Source organism: Mobula birostris, chromosome 5 (genome assembly GCF_030028105.1).
Source record: "Mobula birostris isolate sMobBir1 chromosome 5, sMobBir1.hap1, whole genome shotgun sequence".
Classification (NCBI taxonomy): Eukaryota; Metazoa; Chordata; class Chondrichthyes; order Myliobatiformes; family Myliobatidae; genus Mobula; species Mobula birostris.
In genome coordinates this window covers 17,974,673-17,999,490 of record NC_092374.1, presented here as the reverse complement: position 1 = coordinate 17,999,490, position 24,818 = coordinate 17,974,673, and the positions used below count along the sequence as shown (strand labels likewise).

The window sequence follows — 24,818 nt, the reverse complement described above, 5'->3', positions numbered from 1 at the left end:
AGTAACAGAAATTTTGACCAGAGGTGCCCAAACTTTTGCATACCACTGTATAGATGGTATTTCAGCTGTGTATAGCCACACAGTCATTTGTATAGAGAGAGAAGAGCAGTGGGCTAAGTGCCATGGTTAATCGTCAGCGAAGAGGATACGTTATCACCAATCTACACAGACTGTGTTCTTACAGTTAGGAAGTCAAGGATCCAATTGCAGATGGAAGTACAGAGGCTCAGGTTCTATAGCTTCTCAATCAGGATTGTGGGAATGATGATATTAAATGCTGAGCTACAGTCGATGAACAGCATCCTGATACAGGTGCTTGTGTTGTCCAGGTGGCCTAAAGCCTTGTGGAAAGCCATTGAGATTGCATCTGCCATTGACCTATTGTGGCGATAGGCAAATTGCAATGGGTCCAGGTCCTTGCTGAGGCAGGACTTCAGTCTAGTCATGACCGACCTCCCAAAGCATTTCATCACTGTAGATGTGAGCGTTACCAGGCAATAGTCATTAAGGCAGCTCACATTATTCTTCTTAGATGTAAAATTGCCTTTATCAAAAGCATGGCAGCCATTCATAGTCATAATATAAGTGCTTCAACACAAAAATAACAGTAGATTTAAATGAGCTGCTACTCAGCTCTCAAATTCTAATTTACTTAAACTGAAGAAAAACTTACTGCTTCATTTGTTTCACATGGGAAACTTTCAGTAAGGTGCCTTTCATATTTAAATCGTGATGAAACTTTTACAGGATAATGTGAATTTTTACTTGAGTGTGCCTTATCCTGTAAAAAAAAACAAGGAAATAATTTTTTATCACTCCATTTCAGTTATAGTGACCTTTGGCATTGATGAACTTTTATATATTTTAACAGGATTATTTAACATTATAAAGCTATGATTAGTAAAAGGTAATTTAAAAGACTAAAATAATGTTGGCTAATGAAGTTTGTAACCCATCAAGACCAACACCAAATATCAAAATAATACACTGGCCTAGAAATTGATTTGTGTTTTTATTCAGCATTATTAAATTACTGCATGTCTTCTTAATGCTGTGTTAACAAGCTCCAAATAGATTGTGAAGTTCAACGGTGTTTTCATGAAATAGCACTGTCAGGTTTCCTCATTTAATGCCAAAATATTTCAAAACAGCAGATGCTGCTGAGAAACTAGTCAAATTTCTAGCAGCTGCCAGCACTTCAAGAAACATTTGAAATCCCGTAAGTCAGCTCTTAAAAACACAAGTACACAACATCACTAACAGCTACAACAACGTATTCAAGGTCAGTGGCAAGTCCAGTGATTCCTGAGGGCATCAAGCATACTTCTAGGATTATGGAGAAGAACCTCAAAAGGCTAAAGGATCATATCATTTGAAGAAGGCATGTTCACTCTTCAAGTGAGACAGTGACCTATCAGGGCCAGAAAAGGTTGTTCTAATTTACATCCAGAGAGACAGGTCAGTGTGGGAATGAAGAATGACATACAACTGGAAGCTCAAAGCTGGCCACTGCAGATAGAGCACAGGTGCTCTGCAAAATGACTGCCTCATCTATGCTTAGTCTTGCTAACGTAGATGTGGCCATTTCACAAATAACAAATAACAAATAGGAGATTAGGTTGGAGGAGGTGCACGTGAATCTCTGCCTCACCTAGAAAGGCTGTTTAGGTGAATGGAGATGATGAAAGGACAAGTGATGTCCCTCCAATGGGTACAGAGGAAAGTGCCCAGCAGAAGGAAACGTGGGTAGGAAGGAATGAGTAGGGAGTCACAAAGAATGTGGTCTCATTGGAAAGCAGAAGTGGGTAAAAAGGGGAAGCTGTGACAAGTCATGAAGTTTAGTTAGAGCTAACAGAAATAATGAAGGATATGACGCTGGATGTAGAAGCTATTGGGGTGAATCTTTGTTCTGTATGAGGGTGAGGGTGTGTGAGATCTTACAGTCGGACAGACAAGCACTTTTGATGGGAACTTACCCAGGAAATGTTTGTAAGCACAAAGGTTCTGCACTTTGGGGAAACCCCCAGTGGCAACAAGTGTTGGTGGGTGGCTTATCCATCCTATAAGTTGATGGAGAAGTAGTAGAAGTTTTATCTCATGAGATACAGCATCAGTGACATCGTTGCCACAGCAGCCATCAGAAACTATTAAGGTGGAATGTTTCAGCTGATGGAAGCTTGAATGATCTCCGAAGTAGGAAAATGAAGGCAAAGGAGAGCAAGCTCCCACTTGTCTCTGTTGCTCTTGAGGGAGCTGAAGTGAGGATTACCATGTAAAAGCATATCCTGTGTATCTCAAAGTTCAAAGTAAATTTTATTATCAAAGTACATATATGTCACCATATATATCATGCACTTATCAAAGAACACCAGTTATGATTTTAACTCTCAGGAGATCACCTTAGACAGGGTCAAAATCTTTAGAAGACCTAATTGAACTCTTTCCCATCCAAACATTCAGTCACAAGCAGTAAGAACATTAAGTCCCAAAATACTAGTCTTCTCTTTAAATCTGCATACTGGCCCTCATTTAAATATAAAGTCTGATTAGACATTTTCACTGGACTCCTGAGCCATGGAAAGATGTCAAAGTCCCCTTTAGGCCAAGTTTGCTATGTTTGGCCAACAGACCATGAAAGACAAGTCTTGGATGGTGGAATTGAACTCCAATATCCTGAGCTACAATAGAGTCGCGCTAACTGCCATGCAACCATCTTACTATAGGTTGAGTACCCCTTATACAAAATGCTTGGGATCGGAAGTCATGATTTCTGAGTATGCTACCAGTAAGCAGCCTTTATCTTACACTTGTAAAGAAAATTGTGCCAGCAAACTACGCTACCACAGGTGACATCCTACAGATGGTCCACGAAATTACTTCTTATACTTCTTTATCTTTCAAATATGGTTCTGGTACTGATGGAGCCTGTGATCTAGTTTGATGATATTTTTTCGGGCTGACTGAGTGATTGACCTGGCACTTAGCTGTCTCTGAGAGGGTTCCAGGAGGTGGGTGGCCTTCTCGAGGCCAATAAGTTTGGAGATGGGGTGTGAGTCCATGATCAACTTCATTTATCACTGATTAAAGTATCAAGATTGAAATCATCCAGGTGAGTGCAGAAGGCAAGCAAGTGTTCAGCACTGTCTGCCAGCCTCTTGCGTGCTGCTGCCAGAGAAGGTGTCTGCGTGTGTTGGTCTCTCTCTCTCTCTTCCTCTCGTTCGCCACTCCCGAAGGAAGGTCCCTGCTTTTGAAAGATCTCTCTCTCTCTCTCCCTCTCAATGCTGTTGCAGGATGGTGCAGCAGTTCTGGGTCTGCTGTTTGTGAAATGGATTGTAGTGCACATTATGATGTGTTTTCTGGCTCTGGTCGCTCCTTTTTCTGTTGTTATTTTGGGTGACCTTGAATCAGGGTGGCCTGCAGATAATGAACACAGAGCTGAACTGAATTTGACATTTTTATGTTTTATATTCCGTGTTTTCACTCATTCTTTTTTGTTGTTGTTTGCGTGACTTGTTGTTTGTATTTTGGGGGAGGGGTTGATGATTTTCTTTGAAGTTTTCTTTTATTCGTGGCTGTCTGTGGGGGAAACATATCTCAGTATTGTATCCTGCATACATACTGGGATAATAAATGTAATTTGAATCCTTTCATACATACTTAACAGTAAATTTATTACATACCATTTATATAGTTGAAATATAATGTGTGCAGGGAAACAAAAGTATCACAGCAGCATCGGGAGAATATCTGAATCAGCTGTTGAACAACAAACAACGGTAGGCTTTCAGTCTCCACCTACAATGCCGTGTTATGATTAGAAGGTTACAGTACAACTGCATTTGTATTTTACTATTTTAGGTTTTATGTAAGGTACAAAAACAATCAGCATTGTAGATTTGTTCTGGTGTTAGATTTTCATCAGCGATGATCTCCACAAACTTATCAATAAATTTATCTGCTATTTCATGATTAGCAGAGGCTTTATCTTTAAAATTTTTTAATCTTTAAAAATTTAATGCCAGGCCTTTTCTTAAATTTCTGCAACCGACCTCCTGAATATTCAGTTACCTTCAGTTTTCGATTGATCGTGATAGACCGTTCCTTGCTTCATGATCAGCATACTGTTAAGGGGCATATGTTCACTATTACGCTGATGAATCCATTCTTTCAATACATGATCTCAATCTTCATTTCTTGCTTTACGCAATGTTTTTCTATTTTTCATCAACTTCAACATTATTGGCTAGAAGGGCTATTTTATTAAAATGGAAAGATGCCTCTGCTCCCAATTTGATACAATGGTTCCCTCAGGTGATGTTATGTCTTAGTTTGATAAAAAATTAGAAGTCGAACTTTTGATCCTAGATTTGACTTCAAGGTGGGGTTCTTTTGCCCGTTATTATCATTTGATTTGAGTTAATAAAGATGGTCCTTTTCTGACGCCTGGGTATATGGATTTGGTTGGCGGATTGATGTCTTTTTTTATGGAAGCTTGTATGGTCATAGCTCCGGGTTTGTGCTCCAAGTGGGTTTTTTTTCCCCGTTTTTTTTGTTATTTGTTTTTTTTTGTTTTAGTTAGTAGAGGTTCTCTTTTCTTTCTTTCTTTTTCCTTATAAAAAAGCTTTAACATTTTGTTTTCTTTTATTATTATTATTGATATACTGTTCAGTTTGGTTCATAGTTTAACTCTTATTCTACATATGGACATGTTTTTATTTTGATGTATTTTCTCTGTTGTTGATTTTCAATAATAATTAATAAAAAAGATTTAAAAATGAAAAAAAAACTTCTGCTTATTACATATGCAAGGTCACTTCTCAGAACTGTCTGTGATGCACAGAGATGTGTGCATCACCTGGGAACCTCTGCAGTGCCTTGTGGAACTTTCTATTTGTGATTTCATGTCAGTGCTCAAAAAAAATGTGGAATTCTGGGGTTTTTGGATTTTGGAAATTCAAATAAGAGATACTCAACCAGTATTTATTTCTGTTTTGTTCAAGAGAAGCCAGAGTGAAGCTCAAATGCTTTAAGGAGAATTAATTGACAACCAAGGTAAGTCACTTGCAAAGTGGCTGGCTGCCAATTTGGCATAGAATCAAAACTGTAACCTCTGCAGTATCACAGATGAAAATAAAAAATTAACATGCATCAAATTCCAGTTTCTGCATTCATACAAGTATGATATTTAAAATAGAGATGTACTTTGTTAATAGACCATTTGTTTAAAAAAGCTTCAGAAACTGAGTTTGATACACTGTCTCTCTCATTGGCCATTACATGGGGAAAATACTGCAAATAGCTTCAGTGCACCTTATTTCAGAGAATAAAATTTAGCCAGAGCATTTGCTCCTACTAGAACTACAGGTCATGGGTCAAGTGTGAAAGATGATATGTTTAAGGGAACATGAGGGGAACTTCTTTGCACAGAGGGTGGTAAGAGTGTGAAATGAGCTGCCAGTGGTGGATAAGGGCTCAATATTAACATTTAAGAGAAATTTGGATAGGTACGCAGAAGGGAAGGGTATGGGGGGCTAAGAACAATAGTTCAACACGGACTAGATGGACCAAAAGGCCTATTTCCCTGCTGTAGTATTCTATGACTCTATTAATACCCACTACCCTTTCTAGATGTACAGAAGATATTATTTTCAAAGGGGAATAAACCAGGGAGAAAAAGGAGTAAAGGCACAGTGGCAAGCTGATTTCAAACAGCAAAAGGCATGTGCAGAAGTAATGGGTGGGCTGCAGTATTAGGGCTTGCGTTCCAAACTCAGCATCATAAACTAGGGATACAGTCTTCTATAGCTACCTTCCCTGGCCCAACAACCAGCAGGAAAAAAGAAATCAAAAAGACATAAGAAAATAAATCATTGACAAGCAGTGACAAACACAGAATCAAATATTAAAGGGAAAACAGCTTATATATAAGGTTGGGAAATAATATACCACATCACTTGAATTTGCATGAGGTGTTAAGAACCTTTAATTAGTATTTATTCTCAGAAAATCAGTACCTTGTTGAGGTTGCTTAACTCCTTGTGCTTTTTTGTCACAAGGCTTATTATGTCACATAAAAGCTGTATCTTCCGTTCTGCAAATCCACAGTGCAGAACTTGTTCCTTTAAAAGCAATGGTTTATACTGGAACTGGTCTCGTAACACCTAGAAAAGTTCATGTTAACAGGAAAAAATAAATGTCACAATGTAAACTACATTATTTTATAGAATATTTACATTAGATTTCATTCAGGCATATTCATTCATCCTGAAAGTTTCAGTAACTTAATCTGGCTATTTAATTATCAACCAAATAATTCACCATCTACAAATTTAAGACATAAAAATGCATAGTAGCGCACTATGTAATTCTAAAAGTATAACCTGAGTGATTTCCTATTCAGTATTTTTGGTACTATATATTACACTAGGTTTCAATAAGCTCTACAAGTTTACTTTTGCTAATATACCTCACAAGCACATCAATAGATATAAGCACATTAAAAAAAAGGAAGAAAAAATGTTTAATGGCAAAGAGGCATTTCTGGATGAAATCACAACAATCATATCTTTGTAAGTTGAAAACGTACGTTAAAAACCATATGTTAAAAACATGGATTATGACCTTAATTTTACCAAAGAAAAAACAGCTGAAGTCGCTTAGCACTTCAGTGCAAGGGTATTGATCAGGTGCATCAAAAAAATCAAACGAGTGAAAATTAGTGAAAAGAGTGAAAAAATGCCAACGTTTACAAAAAGATATCTACAAGCAACACAATAATAGCTTCGCACTTATTCTTGTCCAATGGTCAACGCCTGGCAGCCTCTTTCTCTCTCTCATACTGAGGGCGATGAGCTCCTTTTAATTACCCACAGAGTTAACTTGACACCACGCATGAATTAGAATATGATGCACCCCACAATGTAGTTACAATCATATTACAAAATAATCAGAATATCTACATTAAATACAGTAATGTAAACAACATATATACCTTACTGAAAACTCAAGATATATTGTACAAAAATTTTCGATCAAGAGAAAGTTCAAACAGTGAAAAATAATTACTCTCAAAATTTTTCTCTCTATATAAATCTCCATTTTGTTGTTGGGTTTTCCCTTTGTAGTCTTATGTAGAAATGCATAAAAAAATTAATTTTAAAAAAATTTCCAGATATACAGCAGCATCTTGTTTTCAATTAGGACTACTCAAAGATAACAAATACTGCAAAAAAAAAGTAAGAGAAGTATGCACAGACTGCACTGAATTTAAAGAATGGACAATTGGAGAAGAATAACTCAGACGTAGTCTAATACACTGATCAACTGTAAATGGAGGAAGAAGTGGAATATATTTAGTTACAACAGACATTCAAGAGGATTATGAAGCAACGTAGAATAGGTTTATAAGGTTAAGATTCATGGCATGAACTAATGCTGCTGAAAACCCAGTCCAAAAGAACTCAGTGGAAACTTCATGCTCATAATCTCCATTTGGACAAGGGATGCTTAAAAATGAAATATTTACTGAATATGTCACATTCAGATTCAAAGGGAATGTTGAGGCAAAAGTAATACAAATGGAAGTAAAATGCAAGTTTATCTCTAACTGGCAGAAAAGATTACAAACTGAGTGAAATAACAGATAAAGTAAGGACTAACATTTATACAGAATCTTAATAATACGATCACGCTTCCAAAAAAACAAATGTTCCAACTGGTCAGGCAGTATCTATGCAAATGAATAAACAGTTGACGTTTCGGACCACTGCCTGACCAACTGACCTCCTCTAGCATTTTGTGTGCATTGCTCTGGAATCCCAGCAGCTGCAGATTCTCCTGTGTTTATAATATTCCAATTGCTTGGTCTCTTTAAACAACCTAAAATTTACCAAAAGCAAATCTAAGTGTTGCTTCCTCAGAAATTTCTTTTGTTTATGATAATTTCCTTGATGCTGAACACAAATATAATTTCAGACTACTTGTATCATGTAGGAATTTGGAGAAACAAGAAATTAACTTTTATTAAACATATGCATTTAATTGCATAATAGGTGTTGACGCTTTGCAATAGTTAACTGAGCTCAAATTGTTTTGTTGATGACTTTTGTCTGAGGCGTCTCGCTGAAGTGTCCAACAATAATCAGCCAGCATTGACGAATTCCAGTTGCCCCAATACCATTTCTCCATGACTGCAATGTCCTGGTGAAACCTTTTACCATGCTCATCACTGACAGTGCCAAGATTTGCAGGAAAGATGTCTAAGTGGGAATGCAGAAAATCAATCTTTAGTGACATGTTGCACTTCATGGTTTTGTATGCTTGAACCATGTTGTCAATCAGCTGTATGTAGTTTGGTGTTCTGTTAATTGCCAAGAAATGTTCCAACAACATCCTTCAACGCCTTCCACGCGATTTTCTTCGTTCCCACTAGAAATGCTTCAAATTGCCTGCTTGATTTGTGGACCAACAAAAATGCCTTCCTTAACCTTGGTCTTCCTCAGTTATTCTGACTTGAATTATGAGTTGAAATAACAAATACAGACAATTTCAAAAACAATGGTGCATGATAGGGAAATTTCATGGTGATTTACATGATCAGCAACCCAAAACCCATAAGGTACACACAAAGGTATTCAGGAAGCAAAATCTTTGTTGTCCAGTGTAATCTGCTGCTATAGTGAAAAAAAAGTTTTAAAAAAAGCCAAAGCAAATGGACACTTCACAATTAGATATTCCAAACATGGTGAGCAGAAGCTTGCCAGAACCATCACTTCTTATAGATTTATTGATTAGTGACTTATATGATGTTTGACTTATATGACTGTTCACTTCAAGAGCAGGAAACTGGAAGTCCATGAGCCAGTCCTCATCAGGGATCAGAGGTGGAGAGGGTCAGCATCCATGAATTCCTTGGTGCTATCATTTCAGAGGATCTGTCTGGGTCCAGCATGTAAGGGAGGAGAAGATGGAGGCGTGGCGCAGCTTGCAGCGGCCACTCCGGTGAATGATATCTGTTATCTGTCAAGTAAGGTGCCGTGTACAATCCTGATTTGATGGAGACAGACGTGAGAGCACGGAGGAACATTTGGTGAAACTTCTGAAACGCCTGTTTCGCTGCCACTGCTACTGTGTGATCCAGAATCTCCAGAGGGGAAAGCCCCGAGTCCTTGGCTTTGCGTGTTGCTCAGCGGCCGGGGCGGGGTCGAAGCGCTCGGCAGAGATGGTGCTCAGTGCTCAGTGTTGGAGGGCTGGTCGGAGGCTCGAAATTTTCGGATGGACTCAGAGTCGGCTGTGGTCGGGTGCATCCAATGCATCGGCAAGTTTGCGGTGCTTCTGTCTGCGTGAGGTGATGGGGTTATCGGGACTTGAGACTTTTTTTTACCGTGCCCACGGTCTGCTCTTTATCAAATTACGGTATTGCTTTGCACTGTTGTAACTATATGTTATAATTATGTGGTTTTGTCAGTTTTAGTCTTGGTTTGTCCTGTGTTTCTGTGACATCTTTCTGGAGGAACATTGTATCATTTTTTAATGCATGCATTTCTAAATGACAATAAACAAGGACTGAGTGTCCTCATAATCTAATCTAAGTATCATTACAATGAAAGCAAAGAAGTGCCTCTACTTTCTTAGGAGCTTGATTTGGCATGTCAAGCTTTGAAAACTTCTACAGATGTGTGGTGGAGAGAACACTCACTGGTTGCATTACGGCTCGGTATGGAAACACCAATGCCCTTGTATAGAAAAGCCGACAAAAGGTAGTGGATATGGCCCAGTCCATCACGGGTAAAGCCCTCCCTACCATTGAGTACACCTACATGGAGCGGCGTTGCAAGTAAGCAATATCCGTCATCAAGGGCCCCCACCATCTAGGCCATGCTCTCTTTCCATTGCTGCCATCACAACGGAGGTACAGGAGCCTCAAGACCAACATCACCAGGTTCAGGAACAGTTATTACTCCACAGCCATCAGGATCTTGAACCAGAGGGAATAACTTCATTCGCCCCATCACTGAACAGGACTCACCTTCAAGGACTCTTCATCTCATGTTCTCAATATTTATTGCTTATTTATTATTATTATTATTATAGTTGCTTTTTTTCTTTTTGCATTTGCAGAGTCTGTTTTTTTTGTATGTGGTTGTGCACCCTGTTGGGTGTTGTCTTTCACTGCTTCTATTATGCTTCTTGTATTTACTGTGATTACTCACAAGAAAAGGTATCTCTTGGTTAAGTGGTGATATATACTATATGCACTTAGATGATAAGTTTACTTTGAACATCTGAGCACCATGAGGAGTTGATATTTCAAGTCATGAACCAACTCAAAGATGCTTTCAAAAAAATTACCTATAATTTGTTTATAGTTACCCCATTATAACATAGGAGGAAATTATTTGGCCCATGGAGTCCATTCTGTTCCCCATGAGTCCCATTTCCCTCTTTTTATATCTGTTTGCAACATATTCTCTCGCATAATGAAATTGAGAACTTATTGATCTATCAGCATTATTTTGGGATGTGGAAGGAAACCACAGTACAGAAGGAAAGAGGAAGAAAATGCAAATGGCAAGCAGACAGCACCTGAGGTCAGGATCTAATCCAAGCCTCAGAGCTCCAAGGCAGCAGTGTTAATTGCTGTGCCACTGTGTCATCCCCAGCCTTGGTGTTTGGCGCAACAATATTGCCAGTAATGAAGATTTGATTAAATTGTTGTGTATAGGAATAAATTTTGAAGGAATATAGGGGTAAGATGAGTGAATGTAAAAGAGGAGCAGAGTGTAAATCAATCTAGATAGTTTGGTCTAAATCAACATAATTACCTATTATAACTTTATGCTTATCTGTGCATCTGAAAAAAATGGGGAAAAATTATTTGTCAAAAGGGTTTTAAGTCCCAAGTATTGAATTTAATTGTTTAAAGTAATACAAAGTTGCCAGTTACAAAAGCAAGGAGGAAATTATTGGAATTAAAAACCTGAAAATATAATTATACAGCTGCACAGCACTTGGGCCCAATTTGTCTTTGCCAAACTATATGCTTTTCTGAGTTAGTCCTATTTGCCTGTTTTAAGCCCATATCTCCCTAAACCTTTCCTATCTATGAATGTGTCCAAATGTCTTTTAAACATTATAATTGTACCTGCCTCCATCACTTGCCTCTGGCAATTCATACCATATACACACTACCCACTATATATGAAACTTGACATTCAGGTTGACTTTGAATCTTTTCCTTCTCACCTTAAACCTGTGCCCTCATATTTAGCCTCCCCTCTCATGGGAAAAAGACAGTGTTATTTTACCATATATATATGCCCCTCATACTATTATAAATCTCAACTTCCTTCACTCCTGTCCCAGATAATCCAGTTTCTCAGTCCTGTCAGCATTGCTGTGAATCTTTTTTGCACTCCCTCTTAATCATATCCTTCCTATTGTATGGTGACTAAAACTACACAGAAAGCAGGATTTCCAGCGTTCTCCAGGTGTTTGGAACATACAAGCATGATATGGCACCAGATCCCAGGCAGCTAGGAAGGTCAAAAGAAATCTCTATGTGATCTTCCTGGACCTTGCCAATGCATTCGGCTCAATTCCCCATGCACTCCTCTGGGAAGCATTTGCCTTCTTACAGATACCAGAGCCCATCACAACCCTGGTGAAGTTGTACTTTTAAGACCTGCAATTGTGCTTCACAACAGCAGATTTTATCAGAGACTGGAAGTAGGCACTATGGCAGGTTGCACTCTATCACCCCTGGCCTTCACAATGGCAATGGAGGTCATTATCAGGGCTTCAAGATGGATGGTAGGCGGTGAAAGAACAAGTGCTGGACTTTGTCCTCCCTCTATTAGGGCATAACAACATGGACGACATAACAACAATGACCAGTACCGCAGCATGCACCAAGCAACCACTTGGTAAGCTGCAGGAAAACATCAAGTGGGCCAGAATGAAAATCAAACCAAGCAAGTCACGAACTATCTCCATAGTCAAAGGAATGCAGGAAGACAAAGTTCTTCATCAGTGATGACCGAATTCCAACAGTGTCTGAACAGCCTGTCAAAAGCCTAGGTAGATGGTACAACACCGGCCTCACAGACAAAGAGCACGTGCAGCAACTAAAGCAACACATCGCCAGCGGCCTGGATAACATCAACCAACAAGACTATGCTGCCTGGAAAACTGGAGCTCTGGTGCTTTCAGTTTGGACTCCTACCCTGGGTGTTGTGGCCCTTCACTGTCTATGAGGCCCTGCTAACAACCGTGAAGAAGCTCAAGTGAACCGTCATGTCACTTGTAAAGAAGTGGCCTTGTGTCCCAAGGTGCATCAGTAACATCAGTCTCTGTGGCAAAGGAGTCCTTGAATTACATTTCAGAGGCCTTACATTGGAATTCCAAGGTTTCTAAGGTGAATCTACTCAAAGACTCTTATGACAAGACCATCAGTAAAACTGCATGGAACTTATCAACTGGGCAAAAATGAACCCCAGCTTATATGGTGCAGCAAGCAATGGCAGCCCTTAGGCAGAGGCATTGTGGGCCAAGTCCAACAGGGCAGGGGCGGCTTTCTTCTGACAGCAAGTGGACCCACCTTGCAAAAGGCCACAATTCCAGAGCAAAGGAAAATGGTTGTCAGGGAAGTGCGGTAACAAGAAGAGTCAGACAGAAGTGCGAAGGCTGTTTCTCTGGCTAAGCAGAGGCAATGGATGCAGTGGGGAAGCACTGAGAGGAGGAATATCAACTAGAAGCACATATGGGAGATAAAAGCAAAGAGACTAGTTTTCTCATCAGAGCTACACATGATGTGCTTCCCTCACAAAAAAACCTCCACTGGTGGTTCAGTGAGGACCCAACTGGTGCCCCGTGCCTGTTTCTGGCAACCCTCAAGCAAATCCTGGCAAGCTGCAAAACAAACCTCACACAAGGTAGATACATGTGATATCATGATCAGGTTTTGAAGGGTTCAGCAGCAGCATCAAGACCAAGAGGATAACAACCATCTCCTTGCCCCCAAGAACGACTAACACTCTGACACCAGCAGCATCCATCTGGGATGGAGGGAAAAGACCAACTAACCTCCCTTCTAAGCCAGAAACAGGACAGATGAACATGGCCCGTAACTGGAAAATGTTGGTGGATATCAATAAACAATTTGTTTTTCCACCAGAAATTGCTACCACCAACCTTACGCTAGACTTGGTTCTCTGGTCCAATTCATTACAGACTGTCTACATCATGGAACTCACAGTCCCGTGGAAGGATTCAGTGGCTGAATCATATAAGTGCAAGAGGCTATGCTATGAAGCTGAATCTCAGCGACGGAGGTTGTCCTGTGGAACTGGGCTGTAGGGGAATTATAGCCACATTCACCATCAAATTGCTCAAGGAGCTAGGGATCCATGGTCAGACTCCACGGCAAATAGCCATATCAGAGGCAGCGGAAAGAAGTAATCAATGGCTTTGGATCAAGCAAAAAGGACCTCTCCTGGGCTCCAAAAGATCATCAAAAGAGTGGGAGAACACCGGGGGGGGGGAAGACTCTGGGACGCCAGAAGTCATTGTTGAGCCCTCCAGAGATGTAGTGGGCTAATCGCGTAAGGAGGGTGCCCACTTGAAAACCCCTGCGTGTCACTCCTATGCCACTCCCAACATCAAGGCAGTCTCGAGCAATTGCTCACGACCCATTGGCACAGGGGATATTAACACCTTATCCTGTTTTTTGATTTTCAAATGCAATCTCACCAAGGTCATACACATTATCACATGATGTCCCAACTCTTACCCTGTCTGGATAAAGGCCAGTGTGCCAAATGCCTCTTTCACCACCTTATCTACCTACTTTGCTACTTTTAGGGAACTATGTACTGCAGCCTTAAGTCTCTCCGTTTCACAATAACCGCACCCCTCCCTACCCCAGTTCTTGTCCTTCACTGTCTGATGTCCTTTCCTAGTTTAACTTCCCAAAATTATAATTAAATTCCAACTACCATTTTCCCAATTGATCTAAATCCTGTTGTGACCTTAGACAACCATCTGCAGTCGACCCTACCACCAAGTTTGATATTATCTGCAAATAGGTGCAGAGAACTCCAATATGAACTATTAGTTAAACTAGATGGGATCACAGGTTCATTTTCTATGTAATTTCTATGTTTCTACAAGACAGCACAGTAGCACAGCAGTTAATGTAATGCTATCACAGTGCCAGTGATCCAGGTTCAATTCCATCAAGTCAGCATGTAAGGAGTTTATATGTTCTCCCTGTGACCATGCGGGTTCCCTCTGAGTGCTCTGGTTTCTCCCATATTAGTAGGTTAATTGTTCACATGGGTGTAATTGGGTAGGGTGGGCTTGTTTGGCCGGAAGGGCCTATTAACATACTGCATCTCTGGAAATAAAACACTCACTGACAATCATAAAATTACTAGAATAAATATGCGCTGTCTGGTGTGGTAAACCTTTGCTGACATTTATACAATTACAACACAGTGAAATTTTTCAAATTAGTTTACAGATGTAATATTAAAAAGGTCATATAAAATGTTTGGACAAATAACCAACATTGTGTCCAGATACATAATTTTTAAGATTAGTTTTCAGTCGTAGAGGGTTTAGCAATGAAATTCCAGATACTGGAATCTAGCCAGCTGAAAGCATGGCCAAAATAACAAAAGTTATAACTGTTGTAGAGCTGTCCAACTGAAACAGGCCCTTTAGCTGACCACATCCAAGGAAACAGTACAGGGACACCAGAGGGCTAGAATAGGTTGAGGTAAATGATTGTGAATTTATTGAGGCATATTGAAAACAACTTTTAAATTTAAACTTTCCTGCATTGAGAATGTCAGCAACACAACAGTTACAGGCAGCTTATATCAATGATAATCCAAAAATGACTTTATGCTTCTTAATGTAAATAGTAAAACTATTTCTATTATTCAATATTTATTTCCCAGGTCAGCCAACATTGTATTGTTCATTTAGAACCAATGCATAAAATATACCAAGCAGATATGTTCTGTAATTTTGAACAGCCCTGAGAGAAAGACCCTTCTGTGCTAGTGACCCTTCACAACTGACGGCTTAAAAGCTTGTACTCGTGGCAGCACAATTTCATCATTTCATATTAAGGTAATGAATGACTCAAAGTTGAAAGCATACAGTATCTTACTAATGGAGCATGTTTTGACAAATTAGTCTGTATTACTTTGAAAAACGACTTTGCCAGTAAAGGATAAATGCAATAGCCTTTGTAAATGTATTTAAGTTAAACAAGAGTCCCTGACTTGGACAGTCATGAGAGCATTCTGTTCTAAAACAGCATTCATTACTAATCAAAAGAAAAACATTTGTGTTCAGTTCAACTTGACTACATGTAACATTTAAGAAAGATGAAAGTGCTCTGCTTTTTAGATGCTGTTAATTTTATTGGAAGTTTCAGGGCTAGTTTGTAAGTAATCCCAAGTCTAACTAAACAAGATATAAAATTTAAACATAGAATTGATCTGGCCAGGTAGCACAGGCTCCAAAACACCCAAGAACAAAATTATATCATGTTTTGAGACTCTGGAGAGTTACATATTCTGTCAACTACATCCTACTAGCGCTGAAGTGCATAAACTAATCTAAATAAATTAATTCTATTTTATTATTTTATTTCATTTATTTTGATAATGAGCATATGGCTAAGAACAAGAGGAATAATTGGTTGCTAAAAAAATAAGCATTTAGTAGTGCTATCAGAATTCCTCAAAAATGCATTTGGCTTACTTATGCAGTTATCCAGAATGTTAATGATAAAGGTGGTTAATTTCTATTCACGTTCCACACCATTTTTGATAACAGCACATACAGGAAGAGAAATATTTTGACAGATAAAATTGATTAAGTTCAGAATCAAAACAATTGTAATCTAGGAAAATAAATCAACATCACTTTGTGATCAATAAAACAGCAAGTCTACTTCTGGGTCTCCCCAATTTAATTGTTTCACCATTTGGTGGGAATCAGCTACCTTAGCCTTAAGTTGTGAAACTCTTTTCCAAAATCTCCTTATTGCCCTTTCTCTCCCTCTCTCAAAAAGCAAATTTGTATAATAAAGGTGCTTTGTCGAGCACTTTCACTCCACTCTCAACAGAGAAGATATCCTGGTGGCCAACCATTTTAATTCCACTCCTCATTCCCATTCCAACATGTCAGTCCATGGTCTTCTCTACTGCAACAGTGAGGCCACTCTCAGGTTGGAGGAGCAACAACTCATATTATGATATTGTAGCTTCTAACGTAATAGCATAAACACTGTTGCCTCCAGCTTTTGGTGTTTCTGCACCTCCCCCTTCCTCTCCTTTTCCACTTCCCATTCTGGCTCTTCTCTTCTCCTTATCTAACTATCACCTCCATCTTCCTTTCCTTTTTTTCATGGTTTAACTCTGCTCTTCTATCGGATTCCTTTGCCTTTTTCACCTGTCACCTCCCAGCTACTTACTTTATATTCCCTCCCCCACGCACCTACCTTCTCCTTCAGCTGGCTTCACCTATCACTTTCCAGCTTGTACTCCTCCCCCTCTGCCTATCTGGCTTTTTCCCCCTTCCTTTCCAGTCTTGATGAAGGATCTCGGCATGAAACACCAGCTCTTTATTTCTCTCCATAGATGTTGCCTGATCTGCTGAGTTCCTCCAGCATTTTGTGTGTATCACTCTGCATAACACAGAACTTTAAAAATATTTTTTGTGCATTACCAGTTAATATAAATTCTTATGTTCCTAATTGTGACAGTAGATAATTAAGAACAAGAGAAGGAATATATCTCAATTTCTAATTCTAGAAACAAACACATTAGGGAGGGTGTGAATATTTCTTAATACATTAATGAGTAAAAATGCAGGCCTATAAAGTGGCAAGATAAAATTAGAAGACCTTAGCCAGAGAGACAGTGAACCTATAACAAATAACATTAGTACTCCAGAGCTAGGTGAGCACTGACAGTGTAAGTTCCATTTTATTCCACTCCTTGTTGTTTACAATATCCACACGGCCATCACGATCCCCAAGTATACTGCCTATATTTTAAGCTTGCACTGTAGTACTACTGCACGACATTCCAATATCTCACACAAAAGGCATTCTTCACAACTCTGAAACCACAGTGTACAACACATGGCCTGTAGGATAGTTCAGTTCAAGCGAGCTGTTCACTGTCTCCTCTGTCCTCTAAGCACATTAACGTCCAACAGAAATTGTTCCCCAAGCCCACTGTAGATTGATGATGCTCTTTACAGGGCAATTCTGCCTAACTGGAGGGCAACGGTGCCCATCTCTGACACTAAGCCCCTCCCACATCTAAGCTGTGGCATTACACGGACTGAATGACAAAACTTCAAATGTCTTCAAGTGTTGATACACTATTCCGTGATATTCACAAAGATAAAAAGGTATTGGAACAAGAACAACTATTAACATCTGAATAAAAAATAAAATATAGTGGATTCCGGTTAATTGGGACACATCTGGACTGGTACATTTTGCTCCAATTAAGCTGCTGCCCCAATACCTGAAGTTTCATGGAAATAATTAAAAAGACAAACTGTCATTTAACTGAGTAACAAATTATGATTTAAATGAAATACAGAACAATTGAGAACATTATCAATACTACCAAAGTACCATAAAACTGTGTATTAGTTTCCTATAGTTACCAATGGAGGAATTACGCTGTCACGTCTTTTGGTTGACTATAAATGAACAAAATCAGCACAAACACCTAGTGCAGATAATGGACTGCCTTCATACAATGCATCCACCAAATCATTTTTATTGTAACATCAAGATAGCTGTCAATACTTTCAAATTCTTCATAAATCCTAACTTGTTAAAGTAGGGAAATGATTTCATTTTTACTCCTGGTGAATTCTGGTATCTCCAAGCCGGAATGCTTGAAATTGCAGTTCTGAAAAACAGTTCTGAATTTTTTACAGACTTGCAAAAGGTGATCCAGCTGCCTTTCTGCCAATTGTTTCTGAAATATTTCTTGCCAACTATCAGTGACAAAAATACTGTTTTTTTGAACACACATGCAACTATCCATTGTAAGCAAAGTGTAGTGTTTAACGGCCACTCAAGTGCATACGATTGAAGCTAGTTAGAACTTGTTGGGCAACAGTCTACTGTCCCAATTAAGTGGCATAGTGTCCTAAATAAACTAAGGGAATGCCAGCTATTTTCTCAATTAGATTTTGTTCTTTAGGAGTTGTCCCAAATAAGTGGCTGCCTTGATGGTCCAATTAACCAGAATCTACTGTACTTAAAACACTAGAAAATAGTACAATTAAATACACTAAAATAAACTCAACTTTTTTTCAATTAACTATATATAACTTGCCCTTCTCCTTTGGAGCCTTTCCTCATCATGTCAACCAATACAGTGGTAAAGTTGAGCCGTGCTTAAAGGGATTTCCCAAGATAACTCCTGAGAAACTACTTGAAGTTGGCAATTCATCATAGGAGTTCATGAAAAGTCCAATGTCAAAGGCAGCTACAAAGATATTTTAGAAAGTCTGGGATTCTTATGTTCTTGACCATGGGTTCTCAGAAGTGACACAGATCATTAGCCTGGCTTTAACTGCAAAAAAAACTTCTCCCCTACTATTCCAAACCTATCAGAATCAAATTAGATAAGAGTACTAATAGTACTATAGTACCTGTTAACTTCACTGCAGCAAATACATGGATAAAGAACATATAGCCTAATTTTTATTTCATTCCACCTTTCTCCTAATGTGGTACAGTTAGCTAAGTTACCCATTTCCATGCAGATCAGTGATAGTTGGGGATTCAACATCTCCTGTCATGGGTGTGTACCATTATAAATGAGTTTGTCCATGCATGGGAGTGGGGAGAAAGTCAATGTGTGGCCAGGAGATATATTACCCATTGGTTGCATAAATAAGAACTATGGTTGAAAGAACCTAGAAATTTGCTGGCACCAAAATATGATTTATTGTTAAGGAAATTGAGTGATGTGGGGGAATAGTCAAAATAAAGAATTCAAAATAAACCAGAAAATAGTGGATGAAATATAAGCATAGAACATAGAATAGTACAGCACGGTACAGGCCCTTCCGCCCACAATGTTGTGCCAACCGTCAAACCCTGCCTCCCATATAACTCACCACCTTAATTTCCTCCATATACCTGTCTAGTAGTCTCTTAAGCTTCAGTAGTGTATCTGCCTCCACCACTGACTCAGGCAGTGTATTCCATGCACCAACCACTCTCTGAGTAAAAAACCTTCCTCTAATATCCCTCTTGAATTTCCCACCCCTTACCTTAAAGCCATGTCCTCTAGTATTGAGCAGTGGTGCCCTGGGGAAGAGGCACTAGCTATCCACTCTATCTTTTCCTCTTAATACCTTGAATACCTCTATCATGTCTTCTCTCATCCTCCTTCTCTCCAAAGAGTAAAGCCCTAGCTCCCATAATCTCTGATTATAATGCATACTCTCTAAACCAGGCAGCATCCTGGTAAATCTCCTCTGTACCCTTTCCAGTGCTTCCACATCCTTCCTATAGTGAGGCGACCAGAACTGGACACAGTACAGTACTCCAAGTGTGGCCTAACCAGAGTTTTATAGAGCTGCATCATTACATCGCGACTCTTAAACTCTATCCCTCGACATATGAAAGCTAACACCCCATAAGCTTTCTTAACTACCCTATCTACCTGTGAGGAAACTCTCAGGGATCTGTGGACATGTACCCCCAGATCCCTCTGCTCCTCCACGCTACCAAGTATCCTGTCATTTATTTTGTCCTCTGCCTTGGAGTTTGTCCTTTCAAAGTGTACCACCTCACACTTCCATCTGCCACTTCTCAGCCCACTTCTGCAACCTATCAATGTCTCCCTGCAACCTTTGACAATCCTCTGCACTATCTACAACACCACCAACCTTTGTGTCGCCTGCAAACTTGCCAACCCACCCTTCTACCTCCACATCGAGGTCGTTAATAAAAATCACGAAAAGTAGAGTTTCTCCCAATGGCATGTCGCCCAAATCTAAGAATGTACACAGGGATGGATCCTTTAAATACACAATTGATTTTCCATAAAAACTGTATTTAAGTTCTACAATTTATTATTCTAAATTCACTATTTAATTTGACTCATCAGCAAGAAAGAAACTGTACCTTGTAAACAGCATCAAGAAAACGAGTGTCATTTTTTCCCACAAGTTCCACTCCAGATGCTATTAGCTGCTCAGTCACATATGTGGAATATGAGGTGAAGGCATAGCTCATGATTGGCAGAAAGGCAGCTGGATCACCTTTTGTAAGACTGTAAAAAATAAAATTAAACCTTAAATACAGTTTAAATTCCCAACAACCATTAACTGACTTCCCATGCTAAACTCACAGAAAACAGTTGAATGTCTGGATCCAAACAAGCTAGTAATTTGCACTTCATTCAGAAATGACAATTTACATAATCATCCAGGTGGGGTAACTGAACAGAGCAAGAGTCCTGAATGCTCAAATGTGCCAAGTGATCTTATACTGAGTCTTGACAGACTCACGCTTGAAATACACAGTCAAAAATGCAGAATAAAAAACACTTAAGTCTACCACTACTAACAAACACAAAATACTGGAGAAACTCCAGCATTTTCTGTGTTTTGATTTGGATTTCCAGCATCTACAGGTTTCCTCGTGTTTGAGATCTACCACTAGTACATGTTTGATGTATTTATACTGTGACGTGTCTTTTTTGTAAGTCATTCTGCATCAGCAGACCATTTTTCCTGAACTGTGCAATATGAAGAGAAAAGAAGCTGGAATCTAAAAAATCAGAAAATGCTAAAAATATTCAGGTTAGATAGCATCTTTGAAGAATGAAACAGAGAAGGTTTCTCTTGACCAGAGAGAGGTAGAGATAACCAACCTGAGTTCAATATAATCATCATAGGAGAGCTTTGCAACTCATGAAAGGTTATCAGCCTAGATCTTAACTCTCTTTCTATAGAACAAGAAACATTACAGCACAGTACAGGCCCACGATGTCATGCCAACCTTCTAACCTACTGTAACTCTTTTATCCTACATAAAGCTCCATTTTTTATCATCCATGTGCCCATCTAAGAGATTCTTAAATGCCGCTAATATATCTGCCTCTATCACCACCCCTAGCAGGGTGTTTCACACACACACTGCTCTCTGTGTAAAGAACTTACCTCTGACATCCCCCCTACAATCCCTTCTCTCTATATACTTTCCTTAAAAGTATGCCCCCTTGTATTAGCCATTTCAGCTCTGGGAAAAAGTCTCTGGCTGTCCACTCTATTTATGCCACATGATTTACTTAATATTTCCCATTTAGGTTCCATTAAATATCTGTTAAAATTATATGTTTAATATAGGCTAAGAAAAACAGAGTGCAACAATTGACTCCAACATCTGCACAATAGTAGAGAAGTAATGATAGTTAACCACAGGATCTATGTAATAGTTTTCTTCCCCAAATTCAGATTTGTTCACAATCCGCACCGTTCAAAAGCTGTAAACTTGGATTTAGGATATCTGCCAATCATTGCCTGAAGCCAGGCCATGTTGAAATTCCATCCAATTTAATCAGCTTCTAATTCAAATCAGGAGGGAAAAAAAGGGCACAGGAAAACACAGGAAAATGATGTTGAGGTAAAAGGTCAGCCATGATTCTATTTTTTACATTCTCATGAAACACATGCTTCTGAATTTCATCTAGTTTTAACACACATCACACATGTGAATGAACTAAGCTTCCTTAATGGAAAACATACCTTAAAAATTATCTATAATATTTAAATATTAAGCACAAACATTTAACTCATTATCTTCAACTTTTTGTACTAAGATATTTAAATCATTTTATTTTAAGTGCAAATTTGTACCACAATGTCATGTCAAAGCCAAATAATTCAAAATAACCAAATTCTGAGCTTTGGTTTTGAATCAAATTACAATATAAAGATATTAGGTTGCTACATTTTAATGTAACTAGCACTATAAAATAGTGCACTAGAGACAAATAGTAAAAGCTTAAGGACCATTTATATTATTCAATAAACTATCTACATTGATATGTAACTAATCCGAGCTGCATCTCTCAATAATGACATCAACAAATGGCAACTCTCCACACTAAAATTAAACTAAAATCAATTTAACTAAAATTAATGTGATAATAAAATCTTCATATTCTGTGGTTCAAATCATTTGGCTATTGGAGTTTTTGACATTTTAATATAATTGTTCTACTGCAATGACAAAAGCTGTCTAATAAACTTAGTCCAAACATCCAATTAAAAATCTACCAAGTCTCCTTTTGAAAGTATTGAATTTGCTACTGTGGTTGGCCTTTAGTTCAATCTGAAGATCCAGTTACTATGCAATAAATTTCTACTCTACAGCCATTAACCATGTGTATAAAAGCAGAATCAACTTCAAATGATGTGAACTTCAAAGGCATTAGATATTTGATGTTTAATTCTGTTCTATTTTATTTGCAGTGCTGGTTAATGTAATCCTGATCTTATTTACAAAAACTATCCCATAATTATCAGAGAACGTAATCCTTCCTCCTCCTTCAATAAAAACATTCTGAGGCTAAGCCATAAAAGCGAAAGTTGTTGGCGAAGTTTTGGCTTTGTCCAACTTGAATGATACCAGCTGACATTTCCTCTACTGTAGCCAAACAGAAAGCATCTGGAAAAAGTACACTATTGGGACACCCCTATTAAAAGCACCAACCAGGAATCAAATTATTAACCCCTGATTGTTCAATCATACGTCTGCTCCATCAGCTGCTGAGTGATATCATGCACACACACAAAAAAATCTAAAACACTGATATTGATGGCTTAAAAAATGTGAGCATTTGGAGTGTTTCATTGCTCTGGATCTGCACTCACTGGTGTATAGAAGAATGGGGGGGAAGGGAGGATCTCATTGAAACCTATCGAATATTGAAAAGCATACCTAGAATGGACATGGAGAGAATGTTTCCTATGGGGGGGGGAAGAAGGGGGGAGTCTAGGATCAGAGGGTACAGTCTCAGAGAAGAAGGATGTCCTTTTAAAACAGAGAAGAGGAGAAATTACTTTGGCCAATGGGTGGCGAACCTGTGGAATACGTTGTCAAAGACAGTTGTGGAAGCCACGTTATTGTGTCTATAAAAGTGGTTAGCACAACACTTTACAGTACTAGTGACCTAGGTTTCAATTCCCTCCTCGCATGCATGGAGTTCGTACGTTCTCCCCATGACATGAGTTTCCTCTAGGAGCGCTGGTTTCCTCCCACATTCCAAAGACGTACCGATTGGTAGGCTATTTGGTCATTGTAAATTGTCCCGTGATTAGGCTAAGATTAAACTGGGTGATTGCTGGGCAGCATGGCTCAAAGGGCTGGAAGGGCCGACTCTGTACTGTATGTCAATAAGAAAAATATTCACTTGGACATTTTCATGTTTTATTGATTTCAACATTGAATCACAGTAGATTTAATTTGGCTTTTTTTGACACTGATCAACAGAAAAAAACTCTTTCGTGGCAAAGTGAAAATAAATCTCTACACATATAAAACACAAACTAATTGATTGCAAAAGTATTCATTTTCTTTAATATGGCACAACAAAACATCACTAGTGCAACCAATTGGTTTTAGAAGTCACATAATTAGTTAAATGGAGATGTTTCAATTGCTTGCAATATTAATACACCTCAATGTGGAAGGTCCAACTGCTCGTGAGTGGGTATACTGGCGAATCAGTATCCTGGCAAAAATCACACCATGAAAACAAAAACAACTCCAAGCAATTCCACGAAAAGATTATTGAAAAGCACAAGTCAGGAGATGGATAGAAGAAAATTTCCAAGTCACTGAATATCCCTTGGAGTACAGTTGAGTCAATCATCAAGAAATGGAAAGGATATGGCAGAGCTGTATTCTGCTTAGAGCAAGCCTCAACACTGCATAACCGTGCAAGAAGGAGACCAATGAGGGAGGCCACCAAGAGACCAATGGCAACTCTGGAGAAGTTACAAGCTTCAGTGGCTGAAATGGGGGAGACTGCACTCAACTGCTATCCAGGTGCTTCACCAGTTGAAGCCTTATGGGAGAGTGATAAAGAGAAAGCCATTATTTTAAAAAAAAACCACATGAATTCTCAGCTGGAGTTTGTCAGAAGGCATGTGGGAGACTCTGAAGTCAGCTGGAAGAAGGTTCTATGGTCTGATGAAAGCAAAATTGAGTTTATTGGCCATCAGGCTAAACACTACATTTGGCATAAGCCAAACACTGCACATCATCAAAAACACACCATTCCCACTGTGAAGCATGGTGCTAGCTACATTATAATGTGGGGATGTTTCACTGCAACAAGCCCTGGAAGATTTGTGAAGGTGGAGGGTAAAGTGAATGCAGCAAAATACAGGGAAATCCTGGAGGAAAGCGTGATGCAGTCTGCAAAGAGAACTGCAAATTGGGAGAAAATTTGTTTTCCAACAAGATAATGACCCCAAATATAAAGCTAAAGCTATACAGGAGTGGCTAAAAGCAACAAAGTTAATGACCTGGAGTGGCCAAGTCAGAGTCCACACCTCAATCCAATTGAGAATTTGTGGTTGGATTTGAAAAGAGCTGTTCACGCACAATCCCCATGCAATCTGACAGAGCTTGAGCAGTTTTGTAAAGGAATGGGGAAAAACTGCAGTGTCCGGATGTGCAAAGCTGATAGAGACCTGTTCACACAGACTCAAGGTTGTAATTGCTGCCAAAGGTGCAT

The 24,818-nt window shown here is 39.0% G+C and overlaps 1 protein-coding gene across 5 annotated transcripts in view; it reads right to left on the bottom strand.

Moving 5' to 3' along the window:
- cep44 (centrosomal protein 44) overlaps positions 1-24,818 on the bottom strand; it is a 72,878-nt gene that overhangs the window by 36,579 nt on the left and 11,481 nt on the right. For 3 of the 5 annotated variants that reach the window (XM_072257662.1, XM_072257665.1, XM_072257663.1), the window contains exons 3-5: positions 20,192-20,339; positions 6,015-6,161; positions 674-781 (exon numbers count right to left, since the gene is read on the bottom strand). In XM_072257662.1, coding sequence (XP_072113763.1) covers positions 674-781; positions 6,015-6,161; positions 20,192-20,339 — 403 coding nt within the window. The remainder of the gene's footprint in view (positions 1-673; positions 782-6,014; positions 6,162-20,191; positions 20,340-24,818) is intronic. The other 2 variants (XM_072257664.1, XM_072257666.1) reach the window with 2 other exon arrangements.